The sequence below is a fragment of the Choloepus didactylus genome, chromosome 8, assembly GCF_015220235.1.
Source record: "Choloepus didactylus isolate mChoDid1 chromosome 8, mChoDid1.pri, whole genome shotgun sequence".
NCBI classification, from domain to species: domain Eukaryota; kingdom Metazoa; phylum Chordata; class Mammalia; order Pilosa; family Megalonychidae; genus Choloepus; species Choloepus didactylus.
Window position 1 is genome coordinate 141,535,770 of NC_051314.1, and position 23,263 is coordinate 141,559,032.

The 23,263-nt window shown below is 44.4% G+C and overlaps 1 protein-coding gene across 6 annotated transcripts in view; it reads left to right on the top strand.

Moving 5' to 3' along the window:
* PROSER2 (proline and serine rich 2) overlaps positions 1-12,392 on the top strand; it is a 56,667-nt gene extending 44,275 nt beyond the window's left edge. For 5 of the 6 annotated variants that reach the window (XM_037847112.1, XM_037847110.1, XM_037847113.1 and 2 more), the window contains 2 exons: positions 6,342-6,585; positions 8,180-12,392. In XM_037847112.1, the coding sequence (XP_037703040.1) occupies positions 6,342-6,585; positions 8,180-9,177 (1,242 nt within the window). In that variant the 3' untranslated portion in view covers positions 9,178-12,392. Of the gene's footprint in view, positions 1-694; positions 894-6,341; positions 6,586-8,179 lie in introns of those variants that run through there. The other variant, XM_037847115.1, reaches the window with a different exon arrangement.
* Positions 12,393-23,263: the final 10,871 nt, after the last annotated feature.

Sequence of the window (23,263 nt, forward strand, 5' to 3'; positions counted from 1 at the left end):
CAACAGTCTGCAAACTACAGTGCAGGACCAAACCTGGACCCCATCTGTTTTTGTAAATACAGTTTATTGTAAAAACAGCTAGGCTCATTCATTTACATATTGTCTATCACTTCTTTCACATTACATTGATAGAGTTGAGTAGTAACCACCATAAAACCCGCTCTGCTGGTTTGAATCTGTTATGTACCCCATAAAAGACCATGTCCTTTTGATCCACAGACCTGTTGTGGGTGGGATCTCTCGAACCCATCTGCTTTTCTCTAGTCCACCTCTCTAGTTGAGGTGACCTTTAGCTCTTCTCTAAGTTGGTTCCCACATGCAGTATTTTCCAAACTATAGCCGATATGATCGTAACAAAACACCTTTTCAACTAGCCTTCATCTCTTTTGCTTAACTCCCACCCCATTCCTTCAGGTTATTAACTAATATATCATTTTTTCTGTGAAGTTTTTCCTGATTAGACCCCCCCTTCCCCCAAAAGCATGAGCTGATTAGGTTGTTTTCATGGAGCTGTGAGCCACCCAATTGTGAGTGGGACCTTTTGATTAGATTGTTTCCATGGAGATATGACCTGGCCCATTCAAGGTGATCTTAATTAGTTCACTGGAGTCCTTAAGAGAGCTCAGGGAGAGAGAGAGCTCAGAGCTGATACAGACCCAGACACTTGGAGATGCTGAGAGAGACATTTTGGAGAGAAGCTAAGATATGTAATCCAGAATTTGCCCCCCGGGAGAAGCAAGCAAGGACCTTCAGGAGCTGAGACAGAAGCCCAGAGACATTTTGGAGAAAGCCACTGAAACCAGAAGCTAAACCCAAAGAGAAGGTTTAACAGAGCCGGCCATGTGCTTTCCCATGTGGCAGCGGAACTCCAGATGACATCAGCCTTTTTCAGAGTAGGTATCATCCTGTTAATGCCTTAATTTGGACATTTTCATGGACATACAACTGTAAATTTGCAACATAATAAATCCCCATTGAAAAAGCCAATCCATTTCTGGTATTTTGCATTTCGGCAGCTTTAGCAAACCAGAACACCCACAAACCCCAGGATATTTACTATCTGCCCCTTTACAGAAAAAAAACTGCAATCCCGGTATAAAGTATAAAGGGGAGAGCAGTAGGAAGCAAAATTTGAAAGATAACTGGGGACAGATCCTGGAGTTTGAAAAATAAAACTTAAATTCCTTGGTCATATATTCTGTAGACATTGAGAATTGCCAAAGATTACAGTATTGGTTCATTTCTTTAGTCTTTGCCTTGGTCCAGTGCTAAATAAAAAATATTAAGTAAGGGATACGGTGTACCCATTTCCCCCTTGCAGTATCTTCTTTTATTGTCCCTTCATACTGACCCTGTTATTGGAGGGAGTACTGAAGTTCTCAGGGGTGCGCAACTGCTGATGTGAAAAATGATAAAATTACAAGTCATCTAGTTAATGTGGAACTGCTCTAATTTCAGCTGGAGAAACAAAATCATTCTTAAAGGTCTCCACCTCCACCCTCCAATCTCACAATAGATATGCCATGAGCTAAAATTTTAGGGCATATTGATACAGAAGTTCAAATTTTAAAAACAAAAGGGATACAAAACCTGATTACAATGAAAGGAAAATTGCAGGCCAATCTATCTTGTGGCTATAGATGCAAAAATTCTAAACAAGATATTAGTAAATCAAATTCAGTGGTGCATAAAAAAGATATTTACATATCACAGTCAAGTTAGGCCAATTCCAAGAATGCAAAGTAGATTTACTGTTTGAAAATCAATCAGTGTAATTCAGTACATTAACAAATAGAGGAAGTATGTAATCATCTCAATAGATCACGTTTTCTCAACTTGGGCACTATCAAAATAGACTTGGGGCCAGATAATTCTTGGTCATGGGGGGTTGTCTTGTGCATTGTGGGGTGTTTAGCACCACTCCTGGTCTCTATCCACTACATGCCAGTAACACCCACCCCAGTGGGGACAACTGAAAATGCCTCCAGACACTGCCGGATGTCTCATAGAGGGTAAAGTCACCCCAGTGGAGAATCACTACTACATATGAAACATAAGCATGTGACCAAGATATGACTCCTGGGGATGAACCTGGACCCAGCATCATGGGATTCAGGACATCTTCTTGACCAAAAGGGGGATGTGAAATGAAACGAAATAAAGCTTCAATGGCTGAGAGGTTTCAAATGGAGTTGAGAGGTCACTCCGGTGGACATTCTTACATACTATACTATATATATATAGTATACTATATATATATATATATATATAGTATACTATATATATATATATATATATAAACTGTTTTTAGGTTTTAATGTATTGGAATAGCTAGCAATAAATACCTGAAACTACCAAACTGCAACCCAGTAGCCTTGACTCTTGAAGATGGTTGTATAATAATGTAGCTTACAAGGGGTGACAGTGTGATTGTGAAAACCTTGTGGATTGCACTCCCTTTATCCAGTGTATGGATGGATGAGTAGATGGGGACAAAAACTAAATGAAAAATAGGGTGGGATGGGGAGGATGTTTGGGTGTTTTTTTTTTTATTTTTATTTTTTTATTCTTATTCTGATTCTTTCTCATATAAGGAAAATGTTCAAAAATAGATTGGGGTGATGAATTGCACAACTATATGATGGTATTGTGAACAGTTGATTGTATACCATGGATGATTGTATGGTATGTGAATATATCTCAGTAAAACTGAATTTAAAAAAAAGAAGCATCTGACAAAATTCACAGCCCATTCATTATTTTAAAAACCCATACACCCAGCAAAGTAGGAGTAGAAGAGAACCTTCTTAATCTGATTTAAAAAAAAACTATAGCAAACATTGTACGTAATGGTGAAATATTGAAAGCTTTCTCCCTTGAGATAGGGAAGAAGACAAAGATGCCATCTCTGTTCGGCTAACTGGAGAACCTGAATGAATGGCATAAGGAATAGAAAGGGAGAAATAAAAAGTATGTCATTTGTAGCTACTACTGTATATGTAGAAGATCAAAAAGAATCTACAGATAAACTTAGAATTATGCAACAAATTTGTCAAGTTTATTTATATATGGTTAGTTTACTTTGTATTTCATGTAACCTAATGGTTAATGATGTTGACAGTCTCTTTGTGTGCTTATTGGCCATTTGAATATATTCTTCAGAGAAATTACAAGTCCTTTGCCCATTTTTAAAAAATTCAGTTTCATTGAGATATGTTCACGTACCATACAGTCATCCATAGTGTACAACCAGTTGTTCACAGTACCATTATATAGTTGTGCGTTCATTACCACAATTTCTAAACATTTTCACTGCTCCAAAAAAAAGATAAAAATAAGAATAAAAATAAAAGTATGAAAGAACACCCAAAACATTCAATCCCCCCATCCCACCCTATTTTTCATTTAATTTTTGTCCCCAGTTTTCTATTCATCTATCTATACACTAGGTAAAGGGAGTGTGAGCCACAAGGTTTTCATAATCACAAAGACACACCATATAAGCTACATAGTTATACAGTCGTCTTCAAGAATCAAGGTTACTGGGTTGCAGTTTGACAGTTTCAGGTATTTCCTTCTAGCTATTCCAATACACCAAAGAATAAAAATAAAAATGCCCTCCATAGTGACCGCTCAACTCCATTTGAAGTCTCTCAGCCACTGAAACTTTATTTTGTTTCATTTTGCTTCTCCCTTTTGGTCAAGAAGATTTTCTCAATCCTCCAACGCTGGGTCCAGCCTTTGCCCATTTTTTAGTTGAGTTATTTGTCTTGTTGAGTTGTAGTTCTTTTGTTTCTGGATATTAATCCCTTCTCAGATAGTATGGTTTCCAAATATTTTTCCCAATCTGTAGGTTGTCTTTTTGCTTTCTTAATAATGTCCTTTGATGTACTGCATCAAGTTTTAATTTTGATGATGTCTCAATTATCTATTTTTCCTTTTGTTGCTCATGATTTTGGTGTAAAGACTAAGAAGAATCCATTACATAATACAGTGTCCTGAAGATAATTGCTCTATGTTTTCTTCTTAGCATTTTATAGTTTTAGCTCTTATATTTAGGTCATTGATCCATTTTGAGTCAGTTTTTGTTTATGGTGTGTCCACTTTTACTCTTTTGTTTGTGGATATCCAGTTTTCCCAGCACCATTTGTTGAGAGTACTCTTTCCCCATTGAGTGGACTTGGCACCCTTGTCAAAAATCAACTGGCCATAGATGTATGGGTTGATATCTGGACTGTTCTCTTCCATTGGTCTATATGCCTGTCCTTTTGCCAGTACCATTCTGTTTTGATTACTACACCTTTGTGCTAAGTTTTGAAATCAGGAAATGTGAGTCTTTCAATTTTGTTATTGGGTATTCTTTTTCAAAATGGATTTGGCTGTTCAGGGCCCCTTGCCCTTCCATATGAATTTGAATGATTAGCTTTTTCATTTCTGCAAAGAAGGCTCTTGGAATTTTGATCAGGATTGTGTTGAGTCTAAATTGCTTTGGGTTGTATTGTCATCTTAACAATATCAGTCTTCCAGTCCTTGAACATGGGATGTCTTTCCATTTATTTAGATCTTCTTTAATTTCTTTCCACAATGTTTTGTAGTTTTCCTTGTTCAAGTCTATTACATCCTTGGTTAAATTTATTCCTAGAAGTTGAGAGGTCATTCTGGAGGTAACTCCTATGCATTATATAGATATTTCTTTTTAGTCTTTAGTTTATTAGAATAGCTAGAAGGAAATACCTGAAACTGTTGAACTATAACCCAGTAGCCTTGATTCTTGAAGATGATTGTATAACTATATAGCTTATGTGGTGTGACCATGTGATTGTGTAAACCTTGTGGCTCACACTCCCTTTACCCAGTGTATGGACAGATGAGTAGAAAAATTGGGATTAAAAGTCAATGAATAATAGAGGGGGATTAGGGTTATGGGATGTTTTGGGTATTCTTTTTTATTTTTATTTTTATTTTTTGGAGTAATGAAGATGTTCAAAAATTGTGATGAATGCACAACTATATGATGATGCTGTGAACAATTTGTATACTTTGGATTGTATGGTATGTGAAGATATTTCAATAAAATTGCATTAAAATTTATTCCTAGATATTTTATTCTTTTAGTTGCTGTTTCTAATGTTTTTTTAAATTGCATTGTGTTCTTGTTGATGGATTCAATATTTCCTCATACCTCTCTAAAGAAATTAATGATGATAACATTTTTGAAATTTTTATCACTCTAATAGTTTGTTTCCTGTACATAGTTTCTTTTGTTTGTTTTTATATATCTTTCATATTTGAGGTTTTCCTCAATGCTTGGTGATTGTTAGATATTTGCACATATTTAAGATAAGAACATTAAGAAACTGGTTGAAAATTCTGTGCTGGGTTTGTTGGCTGTGATCTTCACTTGTGAAGTGATCTTGCTGAGCTATTGCATAAGGTACCCAATATCAGTCTTTTCAGGCTCTTGGATCCTTCAGATTCACCAGAGAAAACTCTTAAAATCCTATTTGAGGATATCAGTTTGGCTTCACTTAGTCCCTCTGTTTTCAGTACAGTTCTTCACCATCAGCTCTGCTTGGTATCCCTTAATTCAGTCTCTTTCTTACTTTCTTTGAGAATAAACATCTCCTTTTCATCCAGGGGAATCTAATTGCTTCTGAAAGCAACTTTCAACCAATTCTGCTGTTTTCAACATCACCCTTACCACACACCCAGAACTACTCAGTACCACCAATTCCTGAGCTTGCAGCGGGGGATCTACGGTACATAACCAGTTGATTCTTGGCTTTCCCCAACTGGTGGCTTAAAGTTCAGCTTTCTTGGGTCTTCTAAGTCAGTTACTACCTGTGGTTCAGCCATCTAACTTCCAAAATTCTGTTGCTCTCATCTCTTTTCCAGTTCTTTATGTCTTGAAAAAAATCCCTTTATTGATTTAGTTGGTTTCTGCAGGGAGAGGAACAATATGTGAGTTCAGTCCACAATCTTTAACTAAAAGTCTCCCCCATTGTTATTGTGGAAAAAACAAGTATTTCTGACAGTGCTTTAGTAGTAAGTTGAAAACAGCTTTCCCAAGGAGGTCCTGAAGGAGAATTTCTTTTTGTCACTGGCTCCCAAGAAACCACAAGGCTAGGGCCTGACTCATTACACCTAAGGGACATTGTAGGCACTGGTTTGTCAGTGGGTATCCTAAAGGGCAGACTTTCCTTAGGAGGGAAATTGTAGAGCGCCGTGAATTCTATCCTGGCCCACGTATTGATCCATAGTTTGGCGTGGCATTTTTTCCTTCAGTGAAACCTCTTGTTTGTTTTATCTCTTCCAATCCCAATCCCCAACCCTGTCTGTAGGATGATGAGAGCCTGAAGTACCTCACCCACGAGGAGAAGGATGTCATCCTGTTCTTTGAAGAGACCATTGATTCCTTGGAAGATGACTTTGACGACTTTGAGGAGCAAGCCCTGTGTGACAGCGGTGTACACTGTCACTCCCCACGGTCCTTGGGAGACAGCACGTCCAGTCACTCTGAGCTGGAGGATATCATCGACTTGGTGCAGCTGGCCCCTGTGGCAGGGGACCCCGAGTGCCCTCTGGGTGAGTTGCAGGCAGCAGGGGAGGAGGGGAGCCCCGTCCCTGGGCCTCTGCCTTGGCTTGTTCGTGTCACACAAGAGCTCTCCTCTGGGTTGTGTTTTTTGTGTTCGCCAGGATGAAAGCTTTCGGAGCTTATCAGATTTTGGTGAGGTAGAAGCATCCTCTCGGCAATTTGATTGTCCAACCAAGTGGATGCTTTCACAGCACTTCAGGATGAAAAGACAGGAAGGGAAATTCCAAAAGGGCTATAATAAAGAATGAGACCAATTTGGCATTGGAATAGATTATAGATTTAAAAAAAGAAAAAAAAAAATGAAGGTAGAGGAGTGAGGAAAGGATAGAATTGTTTCTCATAGGATAGCAAATGAACTGAAAAGTCAACTGGTTCAGGAAAATAGACAAAAATGAGACCAAAACTCAACATAGCATGTACTTTGTATGTTTTGCTTGATTCAGAGTGCATCACAGGAGAGACATGCTTTTTTCTATCAAGTCCTCAGAACTAGAAGAAAATGGACAAAGAGAAGGTTTCTTCCAATTTCTGCCAGATTGCAAAGGATGATTAGAAATAAAAATGGCAGAAGAGATGAGGATAGGAAAGGATGAGGAAAATGATGGGAGGGAAAATACTTTTACTTTGGTAACCAAAAAATACCACTACTTGTAAATAAGTTTCTAGGAATATATACATCTATGTATGTTCTTAAAGCAAAGTTGTGTATTACTTGGAATTTCACAACTACAGTTACGGATTCCAAATAAAGAGCTTGGTTTGTAGCCATGTCTTCAAAGAATAGACTTAATACAAATTTCCCATTTGCATTGCTCTTTTGCTTTGAAGTATAGTTCCTAAAATTAATTTGAACTGGCTAATCATTTAAAAATGTCAGATCACATCATCAAGCCAAGGAAAACGCTTTTGAAAATAAGCCCCCCTCCCCCACCATTTGTCAGTTCTCTAACATGATACGTTCGTAACAATTTTAAGTGCTACTCTGAGGCAGGAAGATTCTTGGGATACAAAGATAAATAAGACCTGGCTTACAGTTTTGTAAAGGGAGACAGGTGTTATCGATGTAAGTGCAGGAAAGTGTTAGGGGATCTGCGATCGATAATGTGTTAAAGATATATAGTAAAGTCCCAGAGGCATGCATATTAAATTCTACCTAGGGCTGTCGGGAAGCATTTCTGTCTCGTAGAAGAAATGGAAAATCCAAGTATCCTTCATCTACAAAGATCTAGGATTCGTTGGTGTGAGCTACAAACTTTCTAGCCTCAGTTTTCCCCTTTCTGATAAGTTGCTCTGTGCCTCCTGCCTGACTTCCCTAGAAGTCTGCTTTCACAGGATGCTTCCCAGGCACAGACCTTCTCTACTTGTAAGTCTTTCACCATCACCAATTCGTTCTTCCCTGCTGCATGGTTATGAGAATGTCCTGCATTCTCTTTCCCTAGACCAGAAATGGGAATTTAGATTCCAGGAGGTGCTGGTAAAGTTGGTACTAAACCCTTTTGACGGCCATTTAAATTCAGGGAAAAGGAAGTGTAATGAGTTTACTTTTACACACGGTGGTAACTTAGGACTCTCCCTCGGTTTCAGGGGCTGGACGTGTTGGGAAGGATGACACTCCTGTCCTTGAGTGCGCGAAGCAGGATGCTGAGAAACCTCCACCCCCAGACTCCACAGCTCCAGAGCTCCTCCCCGCACCTTCCCAGCCTGTGACCACAACCCCAGCCCCGCCCAGGAAGGAACTGCTGCCTCCCTCCCCCCCAGCAGAGCACCCCAAGCTGCCCCGCTCCGTTCCGACTCCCCTGGTCATAGCTCAGCAGATTTCTGAGAAGCTGGCAGGAAGTGAAGCCCTCTCCCCCACGTCCCCCTCGAAGGAGGGCAGATCCGGAGAATGGCGGACCCTGGCTGCTTTGGCCCCTCGGAATGGAGACCCCTTTCTGTGGCACAGGCATGCGGCCCAGCCTGCCCCCAAAGTGCATCGCTTCCCCAGCAACATTAGCGTGACCAACAGTGCGGGCAGGGAATTCAACAAGACCATCTCTAGGGCGGCTGTCAATGTGCAGGAGCGGAAAGCCCAGGTCTTGGCCAACATCAGCGGCATCTCCTTCCTCCCCACGGGAGACATGGGAGACCTCTCACAGAGGAGCGATGGCGCTGAGCTTCAGAGAAGCTTCTTTCCAGAGCAGGTGCCCTGTGGTCAGGGCAAGCCCAGCCCCAGCAGGGAGGGCCGCCAGCAGTCCAGGGGTGTGCAGACAGAGCAGCCCCTGGCCTTGGCCAACGGCTTCCAGAGCATCCACGACGTTCTCATGAGCGAGCCCAGCCCCTTTGTCTCTGCTGGAAAGACCATCACCTTCCGCCCAGACCCCGCTATCAGCAGCAGCCTCACCCGCCAGCAGGCCACTGGGAGCCTCTGTGAGACCTGGCAGCCAGCCCGGGGCCAGGACGCTGGGAAGCGGTCAGGCTCGCTGCCCAGAGCAGGTGGCTTCAGACCCCAGGGCATCACCGTGCAGTTCTCAGGCCGAGGCTCCACCGAGGAGGCCCGACGTGAGGCCCTCAGGAAGCTCGGCCTGCTGAAGGAGAACTTGTGAGGGACGGTGGCCAAGCCTGGCGGGACAGCCAATGTACACCTTCCCCACCTCCCCTAAAAAGAGGGGTGAAATGAAGCGTTGGCCTTAATTCAGGGGTGCTCTCATCCAGCAGGACGGGAGCTGTGTAGCCTAGGATGGACGTACAAACTTAAAGAGAGGTAATTACAGTCCCAGCTGCTGTGACCTGTGGAAGGTTAGAGGTTAGGGATGCCAGGACTCAGTAGGCGGGGCTAAGGGAATGAAGAAGAGTAAGTTCTCCCCCCACCCCCTTCCCACACCTGAACGGGGTTATCCTGTAAAGGAGAGTTAGAGCCCCATTTCTCTCAGTCTGCCTTTTTCAAGAACTCCGAGAACCATCTTTACATCTTGTGGGCATCTGTGATTTGTAGGTGCCATGAGTTGTTTGGATCTGGAAGGACGAGGTTGGGTCTGATTCAACATTCCCGAATCTTTAATCCAGATTTTATCCCAAGTACGTGACATAAAAGCCAGGTCAGAGCTCTTACAGTCAGATCTCCAAGAAAGAGATTTCCCCCTCCTTCTCTAAGAAAAAATATTTTTAAAGCTTGTAAATTTCTACAGTATCTTAATATAATTCTTTGGGTTTTGTTTGTTTTTATAGGGTGAAAGACGGCACTTTAGCCCTAGCTGTGCTTTGGTTTTTAGATATAATTTGGTTTGCATAGTTTTTTCACTGAAGATTGAAGTAAAACCTTTAGAGTATGATTGACTATAATTTTCACTTGTGGGAGTGAAATAGAAAGGTTGGGTTGGGAAAAGGCAGTAATTTTGAGCCAACACATCTCATCAGATTACAAGGTCTTTGTTACTGGGAGATGTGTGTATGGGTGTGTGTTGTGAATATATATGTACATATCATGTTTATGGATACACATGTTAACATGTCAATGTATAGGTACAATGTGGGTGTGCACACACATCCATTTATGTATGTACATATAAACTTAAAACCCTGTAAGCAGCTACAGGATACAAGGACTTCCTAGTCTCTCGAAAGGCACAGCCCTGTGGCAACGTGACAGATGACACAGACCCTGTTAATTCTAATGTGGAAGTCCTTTCAGGACACATTGCTGTGATATTTCAGTGAACCAAATGTGCTTTTTCTTTAACAATGTGCTCTTCTGTTCCCTATTAAAATAATATCCCCTGCTTTCAAATAAACAAGATCGTTCCTTCTTGAGTGAAGGACATTTTAAAGATTGATCTTAATGCATCACCTAATGTTTAGTTTTGCATGTTCCAGAGTAGCTAGTAAACAGAAGGAAACAAAAGATTTGGTTGATTGTGTTCCACGAGCGAGGCCTCAGGACTAATTCAAGAGGGAAAAACCGGCGAAGGAGATTACACAGCATGAAAAGAATGGGTTTCCTCCCAGACTGTGTTGTACATGCTGAGGTGTAGCCACAAGCATTTACCATCAAAACCACTGAAGTCGGGAGTCGCCAGCCTCTAAAGATAGATTGGGAAGGGCCACACTTAGAAGTCACGCCCGTTTGTTATTAAGTCTTAGCCATCACCATAACAGAATGTGTTTCTTTCCGGTTGAGTCTTGCTTAAATTCAAACTTTTGAATGTGCTGTGAAAGGACATTTTTCGTAGTATTCAGCTTGCCTTGAAAGTTACAGAAAATGATTGTAATTTTTCCCCTTAAAACTCATGAAATAATCTCATAGATTTCTGGTGGTCTTATTTAAATAGGTGCTTTATTTTTACAGCTTTTAAAAGTAAGTACTTTTAATTTTACTCCTTTTTATGTTGGATTTCTTCAAAGGATTCATGAGGGCTAGATTTCTTTTTTACAAAGTGAGATGCCACTCACAGCGTTTAATAAAAGAGGGTCTTAAAATTGACTAACATTTTAAATATCCTTATATATGAGGATTATTTTTTTCTCATATCCCCTGATTTCGTTGTGAATAGGATAAAGTTGACTATATATATATTAGTATATTGTTCTCATGGCATTTTTGAAAAATAAATATTACAGTTTTATCTTAAGTATAAGCAACTTTGTTTTTTTTATTATGTACTATACTCTGAATTATTTGTTTTACATGGGTATGTCCTTCTATATTTATTCATACTTCTTTCTATTTATTCACGTTTATATATATATATATGTATGTGTGTTACTCTGGTCACTTCTTGTGCCTAAAGCCCTCATAAACATAAGCCATAGGTTCTGTATGAAGTTCAGATTAGATCTGCTCCTGAACTTACCTGTGTCTGTGTATCACCTTGAGGGACACTGGTGTCCTTGCAATAACTATGTGATATGACATTCCTTAAGAATCACCTGGTTCAAACTAATTTTAAGGACCATATTTCGAAACAAAATTGTTACGAAACGGGAAGGATAAGTATCACATGCCCAGGTTGTTTTTTTTTTCCCCCTTTTCAAATGATGCTTTGAAATCAGCCTCCCATGTTTTTTGTTTGTTTGTTTGTTTGTTGAAACTCTATATTAATATTGAAATCAGAAAAAAAATGGTCCTTTGCTCTTAGGAAAGTGTGTACAAATGTTCAAGCTGGAGTCTCCCCTGCAAACAGTAGCCCCTGTGGTTCCCAGGGTGGCAGTGTTTTCCCCAGTTCTCACCGCCTCCTTATCCTCCATGAGGTATTTGGTTCCTGACAGAACTGGTGGAAGTTCTGATCTTTGCTTTTTCCCCCTCTAAGGCTTGCTGAGGTGAAGAGGTGAGGATGGGTGCTCACCAGGCAGGCTCTGGGCATCCGTGACACACGGAGCAGTGTGCGCTGCCGGGCGCTGCCCCAGCAGGCTGTCCGCTGGGTGGGACTCTCCCTCCAGTGCTCCCGAGTAGATGCCTTTCACGGGGAGCTTAGTGGAGCTGATAAATGAGTTCTTAGCAACCTTAGGACTGACTTTTTTTATTTTTAAAAACCTAGAAGTGTACGCTTTTTATTAAATCCTGACAGCCCTGGGCAGTGCCGATTCTGATCTTTCAGAGGCTTTGGTGGTGGTGTGTTACATTCAGGTGATTCAAGACACCAGCTCTTTGATGCTTATTAAAGAGGAATGAAGAGGGAAATAAGATACATATAAAAATAACTTACGCTTACCAAAAACCGTGTAGCCCATGTTGATGTTTACCTAATGAGGTTGGCATCAGGAGTCACTGTTCCTCTGTGAGTGTGTTTTATCACCATGACGTGGCAGGTTTAATAAACTTTGTTCCCCCTAAACCTGCTTCCTTGAGTTCTTAAACATTTGTCATCAAATAATTGTGCTCTCTGAAGGAGTAACCTTTGTTTTTTCCCTTCTCCTCTGCCTGTGACCTGAGGCTGCGGGGTGGAAGGAGGAATGTTCCGGGGGAATGTTCACCTGTGGAGTTCATGTTTTCATTGAAATGACAAGTTACCAAACAGGTTTTGTGTCTTCTCTTCACAAGGCTTTTATCCCCCTTGCTTTAAAGTATGGGGAACAGGTTCTCATATCCTTTTCTAATCTACGCGTCAGACAAGCCCTGCTTTCAAATATCTGAGAAAAGAGAAGACAGGGCTGTAAGCTGCCACATCCTGGGAAAGTTGGAACTCTTTGTAATTGAGCTTAAAATAGAGAGCTGCCTTCCACGGCCGCCAGAGGCCATCCAGCCCGCGCCCGCCCCTCCCACAGCCCTCTCCAGCCCAGGCTTCCTCTTCTCCCACCCAGTCGCCCTCTCTCTCCCAGAGTGAAAGCACTTTGGGAAAAGAGACTCGTTTATCTGAATGCGAGGAGGCTGGGTGACAGGACAGTCACATAAGGCACATCCCATCCCACACTTTGGCTCAGACGCGGTCAGCCTGCAAGGGTGACCAGTGCGGTCCTTCTAGAATGTCACTTTGTTAAAAAATAAAAAAAAAACTTTCTGAATATTGCACATTCATGAGGCTTGAGAGATTCCTGTCACTTCAGTCCCAAACAGGCTTCCACTCGCCCCTGGTCATTGTCCTCCTCTGGGGGCCCCGTCACCCCCAGGGCCAGCTAGGACAGGGTGCAGGAGGGCTCCGGCCGGACTCCAACTTCGTCCCTGCCAACCTGGCTCTGGACAGTGTGCACTTTCTGTTTAAAAAGAATTTTTAAAATTTTTAAGTAGAAAGAAATAAAAACAATAAATAGAACAGAAAGAATTTTTTAGTCTCTTACCTAAACGGTGTGCACTTCCTATTTAAAAAGTGTTAAGTGGCAAACTCTCCCTGGGGAGAGAACTGCAAGCTGCCCCGGAAGAGCTGGGAGAGCAGCCGGCCCCTCACCTCCCCATGGGGACGCCCTCCCCACTCCCAGGGTTGTTTTCCTGCCTCCTGAGTTCCTTGCGGGTCCCCCAGGTCCCTCGTGCCCTGCTCTGGGGGCCGAGGCAGGAGGGGAGACCCTCGCCTGCTGCTCAGCTCCTGATCCCCTGTTTCTTTAAACTCCTTAAACCAGCATTTCCCAACCCAACCTTCCTTCTGAGGTTCAGGGAGTGTGTTGGAGGGGATACCCAGTCTGGTCTGTGGAGGGCCTCTGGGCCTGTTTCGGGGTGCTGGAGCTCCTGCTGGCTGGGGTCCCCCACCCCCACGGACTCCTGCCACGACCAGGCCCTGCCGTCGGTGGTAAACAGGTCACAGTTCACAAGCCTGAAGCTCACAGGATTTGTGTATAAAGCAAAGCAGCCAAGAGTAGTAACCTGAATTCCGGAAATAGCTCTAAGGGCAGGCTGCTCGCACAGGAATGCATGTGTCAGGCATGACGGACTTCAGAGGAGAGGTGCAGCCCAGGGCGTCCTTTGCTTCCGTTTGGTTGTCGTGCTGCTTCTTGTGTGGGAATCCTTTTTGTGTGCAGAAAGAGGCTTGCCCTTGTGACTCAGGATGCTTTCTGGACTCCATGGCCTTTATAAAGTTACATAATTCCTCATGCGGACTATCATGACGGGCATGCCACCGAGTTCTCTCAGCTTCCATCTAGTCTCTGCATCAGACCGCAGCTTTCTGGGCCACAGTGGATAGAATGTGTCCCTTTCATGGGACCGTTTTTCTAGGGTCTAAGCATTTTGGATTTAAGAATCTTTGGCTTGCAAGGACAATTTACAAATCACAAGCAGGCCAAGGGCGGGCCGCATCTGCCCGGGTCTTGCTTTCTAAAATCTAAGCCAAGGAGCAAGCTTAAACATGTTTTTCCCAATTCATAGTCCACATGTTTGTGAAACTTTCCACTAAGGCTCTTTATTTTTCAGTCCAATCCCAAAGGCCAAAGGAACTAACTGAATCAAAATATTCATAGAGCAAAAACGGTGGGCGTGGGGAGGTGAGAGAAAAAATGGTTTGAAACTTGTTTCTTTAATTTTTGAAGCTTAGAGGAGGAGCCAAGCAAGTCGTGCTGAATGACAGGGTTTGTTCATTCACTCGTCTGCTCAACAAACCTTTGCTTTCTGCTCACTGGATGGTTGTGCTCTGCTCAATAGGATCCTGTTTAGTCCTAACAGCTCCCTCACCACTTGCAGAGGCGAGAAGTAGGGCTTCTCCCCCCTTCCCAAGGTGGCCTCTGGTTCCACCACGGGGTGGCCGGGCTGGGGGCTGTGCTCCCCCCCGCCTGTGCCAGGGCTGGGGCCACCCAGCCCCCACTCACTGAGCTGCTCAGTGTCCTCGAGAGGAGGACAAGGTGTTTCTGCCGTCTTGTTTCTCTTCTCCCAGAAATCCCTCCCTGCCCTGTCCTCTCCGTCCTCCCCATGGCTCATCCCTGATTCGCGCTTATGTTTCAGTCCGCAGGAGCCGAGGGCTTGACTTGGGGGTATGAAGGAAAGACACAGGGTCTCGTTTGGCAGCCAGGCTTGGCGGGGAGAACAGGCGAGGGGACCTGCAAAGAGGAAAGGAAGCAGGTGTGTCCCTGGGCCTCCTCGCCTGGGCCGGAGAGGGCCCTGCCAGCCGGGGAGGAGCTCCTCAAATCCGCTGCCTGTGGCCTCCGCTCTGCAGAATCAAGTTCAGAGCCGGTCCTGTGGCTCGCTCCCTCGCCCTCCCTCCCCTGAGGACTTGGTTCTGGAACCCGGAATTGCTGGTTTTAGTTTCCACCACCCCCATGAGTGGGACACCCACGCACAACACGGCTAAACGAGTTCCCCAGCGGACATTGCCCAGTCCCCTCCCTGGCAGCCCTTTGAAGTCGTGGCTGTTACTGGCGAGACAGCCAGGCTTTCACGGGAAGACTGCCGAGCTGGCTCCAGCCAGGCCGCCGCTGCCTCCTCACCCGGCCTCGCTCCATCTCCACCTCCACCCAGAAGGCTGGATGCCCTGCTCAGAGGATTCCATTTCATTGCACCGTGTAAAATTTCTAGCCACGTTTCCATCATGACACAGCACACATGTGCAGTGCATGTCACAATTCGTGACGTTGCCAAATGGCATTGTTGCAATACCTGTCTACGTTTTATTGGGGTGTGTACATTTCATTGGGGCGAGCCTTCCTCCAAAGATCTGAGCACCTCCTAGCCTTGGAGGAAGTTGCCTTGGGAGGCTGAGTCTAATAGTATCGCTAATTGTTTCAATTAAAGTTTGCCAGTTTCTTCTAGGAATAGCTACTTTGGGTGCCAGTTTGGGCCAGATAAATCATTTGGTTTTTTCTTTTAGACCATAATTTTTCTCAGCTCAATCATCCACCTCATGTACGAGTCTTGATTCCAAATGACTATTTGCTATCTCTAAAAATCAGATCCACCTTCGAAGGTCTATTTTGCTCGACTTCATATTCCACATGGGAACCTGCAGCACTTTGAGGCAGTGGCAGGACTGAGCCTCCAGCCCCGGGAATGAAGCAGCCTTCAGAGGCTACAGAGACAACGTGCAGAGAGAGTTCAGCTCAGTGTGGAGAACTGGGCAGCGTTCAGAGCTGACTGAGAACAGAAGGAGCACTGATGAGGGAGTGGAGGGAAAACAGAGGAGAGCAAGCACTGTGGAAAAGGAAAGGGAGGGCAACTGTGTTCAGGGACTGAGACCCCCTCCCCATCGAGATTTTGTGGTTGGTTCACAGAAAGCAGGCTTTGGGGTTTGAATCCCAGTCCCATGATTGTTTGCTGTGTGACTTTGTGTCTCTGAGCCTCACATTTTCGTCTAGAAAAACAGGGTAGACAGTGCTTACCTCATAGCAATGCTGCCAGGATTAAATGAAGTCACCTATGAAGTACCCGGCCCAAAGGGTGGTTCCGAAATCCAACACAGCCTTCCCAACCTCTCTGAGCAAGAACCTGCTGCATAAGAGCCACGTCCAGCCCCAGTCAGCCATCGTGGTCCCTTTCCTACACAACAGCCTGGGGGTCACCTCATCAGAGACGCAAGTCTTAGAGCTCAGTGTCACTGCTTACTGAGAAGCAGGCTTTCCCACATTCTAAGAATATGCGGACAGAGTTTATTTTCTTTCGCTTGGGGTGGGCATGTCTGGCTTCCTCATTAGATACACAATGGGAGGCTTCTGTCGATCTGAAGTCATCCTTTTCCATGTCCCCTTTCTGTTCCACATGGATTCAGGGCTCCTCCCGGCTGAGGAAGGGCCAGGCCAGCCCACCCAGGTCCTGGGAACACTGTGGGATTGTTACTTGCCACTGCTGGCCAGGCCGGGTGCTCCAGCTCAGACTTTCCATCGTTGTCCATAGGCCACCCCCAGGGAGCTCCCAGCTGGCCGGGAGGGCTGGGACACAACACAGAGGCCGAGCCCCCTTGAGAGGGATGGTTGACTGGCCAGCAGGTGATCCAGAGCCCAAACCCAACCCCCTGCCCCAGCCAACACACCTTCCTCTGCAGCTTCACCCACCCCCACGCCCCTCTTTCTCAGTCCATTTCACCCACACAAGTTCTTCCAGAATGGAATGGCAGATCCTCCCAGATATTCAGGAAGCCCCCCTGAGCCTCCCCAGGCCCGACCTGGGACCCTCCAGCTGGCCCCTGGCAGCTTTCCCACAGACTCCGGGACCACGGAGAGAGGGCACATCCCAGGAGGCCCTGGGCTCAGGGTCTCACTTCAGTGTCACCACTGTGTGTGCTCAGAGACGTTCCTGGGTGAGACTTCCAGAGACTATGTGAGATAACAGGCAATAAGAGCCAGTAACTGAAGCCCAGTCCGGGACAACAGTTCTCCAAGTGTGGTCCCTGGACCAGAGGGAGAAACTTCCGCAGGGGTCTTGTCAGAAATGCAGACCCACCGAATAACAAACTCAAGTGGGGCCCTAGGAACTGGTTGTAAACCAGCTGTCCCTGTGATTCTGGTGCGAACTCAGGTTTGCAGCCCCCTGGGCTAGCAAGCAGGACAGACCCCCTTCCTCTAAGGAGCAGAGCTGGGGAAATGGGCCAAGACGCAGGCTGGGGCTGGCACATGGGTGTTCTCTAAGCAGCTCTTCCGTCGAACGGGTATGGGGGCACCAAGAAGTGAGGGCAGCTCAGAGCTCCTACCCTGGGTGTGTGTCACTGCTATAAGTTAAGGATAAGATCATCCCACCTGAAAAGACACGAGAAGAGTTGACGGCTGCTTTCTCGTCCTGACTGGGATGGCTAAGGGAAGATGATCAGCAGGACAAGCAGCCGGCCACACATCCTTGAGTCTCCATGGCCAAGTGGGCCCACGGGGGCTGTGGCCGGCCTTGCAGCGATTCGCTGTCCAGGCACGTGGGGACTGTCACGGGCGGTCCTCACAGCCAGGAGCACAAGACGAGCAGCCGGCACTGTCCCATCCTCCCCCAATGTCAGCCCAGGGGTCAAGGCAGCAAGTTGGCAAGCGGAGAGGGCAGACATGGGGGGCTGGGGGCAGTGGTCAGGGAAGGCCCCATTGGCCTGAAGGTGAGCAGAGCGTGCTCCGGGCAGAGGGCACAGCCTGGCGAGGGGGGCACAGTGAGGGGGCGGCCATCACCCCAGAGGCCGTGTGAGCGGGGCCCCCAGTGACCGAGCACAGCTCCCCACGGAGGACGTGTGGGTCAGTGGCCATCCGACAAACAGACACAGTAGCCCCCTCCAGACACTGGGGACACAGAAACACAAAAACAAAACCCAGAAGAGGCCCTTCCTTCCGAGGAGCCTGAACTCTGGTGGGGAAGACAGACAGCAAACAAGCACAGCCAGGCAGGGTGCCTCGGAGGCAGGGGTCAGTTGACGAGCTGATGGCTCGTCCGAGGGTGGGTGGGTGGGTCCAAGGGACGGGAAGCCCCTGTTGTCACCAGTCAGTGAGGAGTAAGGAATGTGCCAGCTCACCCTGCAGTCACCCCAGCCCACTCCCTGACTTCAGCCCAGTAGTTTTGCATCCCTATTTGCAACCCAAGAAAGGGAAAATCACCAAGCTTTCAGGGGAGAGGCAACAAGACAAAAAGAGGGCTGTACTATACTGCACTTTACTACTATACTACACATACTGTATTACATTGTACTACACACCATACTCTACAATACTAGTGTGCTATACTATACTATGCTATAATACTGTACATACTGTACTATGCTACAATATTGTATAGTAGTATTGTATAGTACTACTGTGTACACTATTCATGCTGTAGGTGCTGGTTTGAAGCTGTTATGTGCCCCAGAAAAGGCCATGTTCTTTTAATCTATTCCTGTGGGTGCAGACCTATTGTGGGTGAGACTTTTGGGTTAGGTTATTTCAACTGAGACGTGACTCACCCCATTCAAGGTGGGTCTTAATCCTTTTACTGGAGTCCTTTATAAGAGGATAAAACACACAAAGAAGCTAAGAGATGAAATTCAGAGAAGTCCCAGAGAAGCTGAGAGACAAGGACACACTAAAAGAAGCAAGAGAGAGGCGGGGCAAGATGGCAGACTGGTGAGCTGTAAGTTTTAGTTACTCCTCCAGGAAAGTAGGTAGAAAGCCAGGAACTGCGTGGACTGGACACCACAGAGCAATCTGTCTTTAGGCATACTTCATACAACACTCATGAAAACGTGGAACTGCTGAGATCAGCGAAATCTGTAAGTTTTTGCGGCCAGGGGACCCGCGCCCCTCCCTGCCAGGCTCCGTCCCATGGGAGGAGGGGCTGTCAGCTCCGGGAAGAAGGGAGAACTGCAGTGGCAGCCCTTATCGGAAACTCATTCTACTGATCCAAACTCCAACCATAGATAGACTGAGACGAGACACCAGAGAATCTGAGAGCAGCCAGCCCAGCAGAGAGGAGACAGGCATAGAAAAAAACAGCACGAAAAACTCCAAAATAAAAGCGGAGGATTTTTGGAGTTCTGGTGAACATAGAAAGGGGAAGGGCCCTGAGGCGCATATGCAAATCCCGAAGAAAAGCTGATCTCTCTGCCCTGTGGACCTTTCCTTAATGGCCCTGGTTGCTTTGTCTATTAGCATTTCAATAACCCATGAGATCTCTGAGGAGGGCCCTTTTTTTTTTTAATCCTTTTTTCTTTTTCTAAAACAATTACTCTAAGGAGCCCAATACAGAAAGCTTCAAAGAATTGCAATTTGGGCACGTCAAGTCAAGAGCAGAACTAAGAGAGCTCTGAGACAAAAGGCAATAATCCAGTGGCTGAGAAAATTCACTAAACACCACAACTTCCCAAGAAAAGGGGGGTGTCCACTCACAGCCATCATCCTGGTGGACAAGAAACACTCCTGCCCACCACCAGCCCCATAGCCCAGAGCTGCCCCAGACAACCCAAGTGTGACGGAAGTGCTTCAAATAACAGGCACACACCACAAAACTGGGCGTGGACATTAGCCTTCCCTGCAACCTCAGCTGATTGTCCCAGAGTTGGGAAGGTGGAGCAGTGTGAATTAACAAAGCCCCATTCAGCCATCATTTCAGCAGACTGGGAGCCTCCCTATACAGCCCAGCAGCCCAGAACTGCCCTGGGGGGACGGCACTCACCTGTGACATAGCACAGTCATCCCTCAACAGAGGACCCGGGGTGCACAGCCTGAAAGAGGGGCCCACTTGCAAGTCTCAGGAGCCATACGCCAATACCAAGGACTTGTGGGTCAGTGGCAGAGACAAACTGTGGCAGGACTGAACTGAAGGATTAGACTATTGCAGCAGCTTTAAAACTCTAGGATCATCGGGGAGATTTGATTGTTAGGGCCACCCCCCCTCCCCGACTACCAAGAAACACGCCCCACATACAGGGCAGGCAACATCAACTACACACGCAAGCTTGGTACACCAGTTGGGCCCCACAAGACTCACTCCCCCACTCACCAAAAAGGCTAAGCAGGGGAGAACTGGCTTGTGGAGAACAGGTGGCTCGTGGACGCCACCTGCTGGTTAGTTAGAGAAAGTGTACTCCACGAAGCTGTAGATCTGATAAATTAGAGATAAGGACTTCAATAGGTCTACAAACCCTAAAAGAACCCTATCAAGTTCAGCAAATGCCACGAGGCCAAAAACAACAGAAAATTATAAAGCATATGAAAAAACCAGACGATATGGATAACCCAAGCCCAAGCACCCAAATCAAAAGACCAGAAGAGACACAGCACCTAGAGCAGCTACTCAAAGAACTAAAGATGAACAATGAGACCATAGTACGGGATATAAAGGAAATCAAGAAGACTCTAGAAGAGCATAAAGAAGACATTGCAAGACTAAATAAAAAAATGGATGATCTTATGGAAATTAAAGAAACTGTTGACCAAATTAAAGATTCTGGACACTCATAGTACAAGACTAGAGGAAGTTGAACAACGAATCAGTGACCTGGAAGATGACAGAATGGAAAATGAAAGCATAAAAGAAAGAATGGGGAAAAAAATTGAAAAAATCGAAATGGACCTCAGGGATATGATAAATAATATGAAACGTCCAAATATAAGACTCATTGCTGTCCCAGAAGGGGAAGAAAAGGGTAAAAGTCTAGGAAGAGTATTCAAAGAAATTGTTGGGGAAAACTTCCCAAATCTTCTAAACAACATAAATACACAAATCATAAATGCTCAGCGAACTCCAAATAGAATAAATCCAAATAAACTCACTCCGAGACATATACTGATCACACTGTCAAACACAGAAGAGAAGGAGCAAGTTCTGAAAGCAGCAAGAGAAAAGCAATTCACCACATACAAAGGAAACAGCATAAGACTAAGTAGTGACTACTCAGCAGCCACCATGGAGGCGAGAAGGCAGTGGCACGATATATTTAAAATTCTGAGTGAGAAAAATTTCCAGCCAAGAATACTTTATCCAGCAAAGCTCTCCTTCAAATTTGAGGGAGAGCTTAAATATTTCACAGACAAACAAATGCTGAGAGAATTTGCTAACAAGAGACCTGCCCTACTGGAGATACTCAAGGGAGCCCTACAGACAGAGAAACAAAGACAGGACAGAGAGACTTGGAGAAAGGTTCAGTACTAAAGAGATTCGGTATGTGTACAATAAAGGATATTAATAGAGAGAGGGAAAAATATGGCAAACATAAACCAAAGGATAAGATGGCCGATTCAAGAAATGCCTTCACGGTTTTAACGTTAAATGTAAATGGATTAAACTCCCCAATTAAAACATATAGATTCGCAGAATGGATCAAAAAAAATGAACCATCAATATGTTGCATACAAGAGACTCATCTTAGACACAGGGACACAAAGAAACTGAAAGTGAAAGGATGGAAAAAAATATTTCATGCAAGCTACAGCCAAAAGAAAGCAGGTGTAGCAATATTAATCTCAGATAAAATAGACTTCAAATGCAGGGATGTTTTGAGAGACAAAGAAGGCCACTACATACTAATAAAAGGGGCAATTCAGCAAGAAGAAATAACAATCGTAAATGTCTATGCACCCAATCAAGGTGCCACAAAATACATGAGAGAAACACTGGCAAAACTAAAGGAAGCAATTGATGTTTCCACAATAATTGTGGGAGACTTCAACACATCACTCTCTCCTATAGATAGATCAACCAGACAGAAGACCAATAAGGAAATTGAAAACCTAAACAATCTGATAAATGAATTAGATTTAACAGACATATACAGGACATTACATCCCAAATCACCAGGATACACATACTTTTCTAGTGCTCATGGAACTTTCTCCAGAATAGATCATATGCTGGGACATAAAACAAGCCTCAATAAATTTAAAAAGATTGAAATTGTTCAAAGCACATTCTCTGACCACAATGGAATACAATTAGAAGTCAATAACCATCAGAGACTTAGAAAATTCACAAATACCTGGAGGTTAAACAACACACTCCTAAACAATCAGTGGATTAAAGAAGAAATAGCAAGAGAAATTGCTAAATATATAGAGACGAATGAAAATGAGAACCCAACATACCAAAACCTATGGGATGCAGCAAAAGCAGTGCTAAGGGGGAAATTTATAGCACTAAACGCATATATTAAAAAGGAAGAAAGAGCCAAAATCAAAGAACTAATGGATCAACTGAAGAAGCTAGAAAATGAACAGCAAACCAATCCTAAACCAAGTACAAGAAAAGAAATAACAAGGATTAAAGCAGAAATAAATGACATGGAGAACAAAAAACAATAGAGAGGATAAATATCACCAAAAGTTGGTTCTTTGAGAAGATCAACAAGATTGACAAGCCCCTAGCTAGACTGACAAAATCAAAAAGAGAGAAGACCCATATAAACAAAATAATGAATGAAAAAGGTGACATAACTGCCAATCCTGAACAAATTAAAAAAATTATAAGAGGATATTATGAACAACTGTATGGCAACAAACTGGATAATGTAGAAGAAATGGACAATTTCCTGGAAACATATGAACAACCTAGACTGACCAGAGAAGAAATAGAAGACCTCAACCAACCCATCACAAGCAAAGAGATCCAATCAGTCATCAAAAATCTTCCCACAAATAAATGCCCAGGGCCAGATGGCTTCACAGGGGAATTCTACCAAACTTTCCAGAAAGAACTGACACCAATCTTACTCAAACTCTTTCAAAACATTGAAGAAAATGGAACACTACCTAACTCATTTTATGAAGCTAACATCAATCTAATACCAAAACCAGGCAAAGATGCTACAAGAAAGGAAAACTACCGGCCAATCTCCCTAATGAATATAGATGCAAAAATCCTCAACAAAATACTTGCAAATCGAATCCAAAGACACATTAAAAAAATCATAC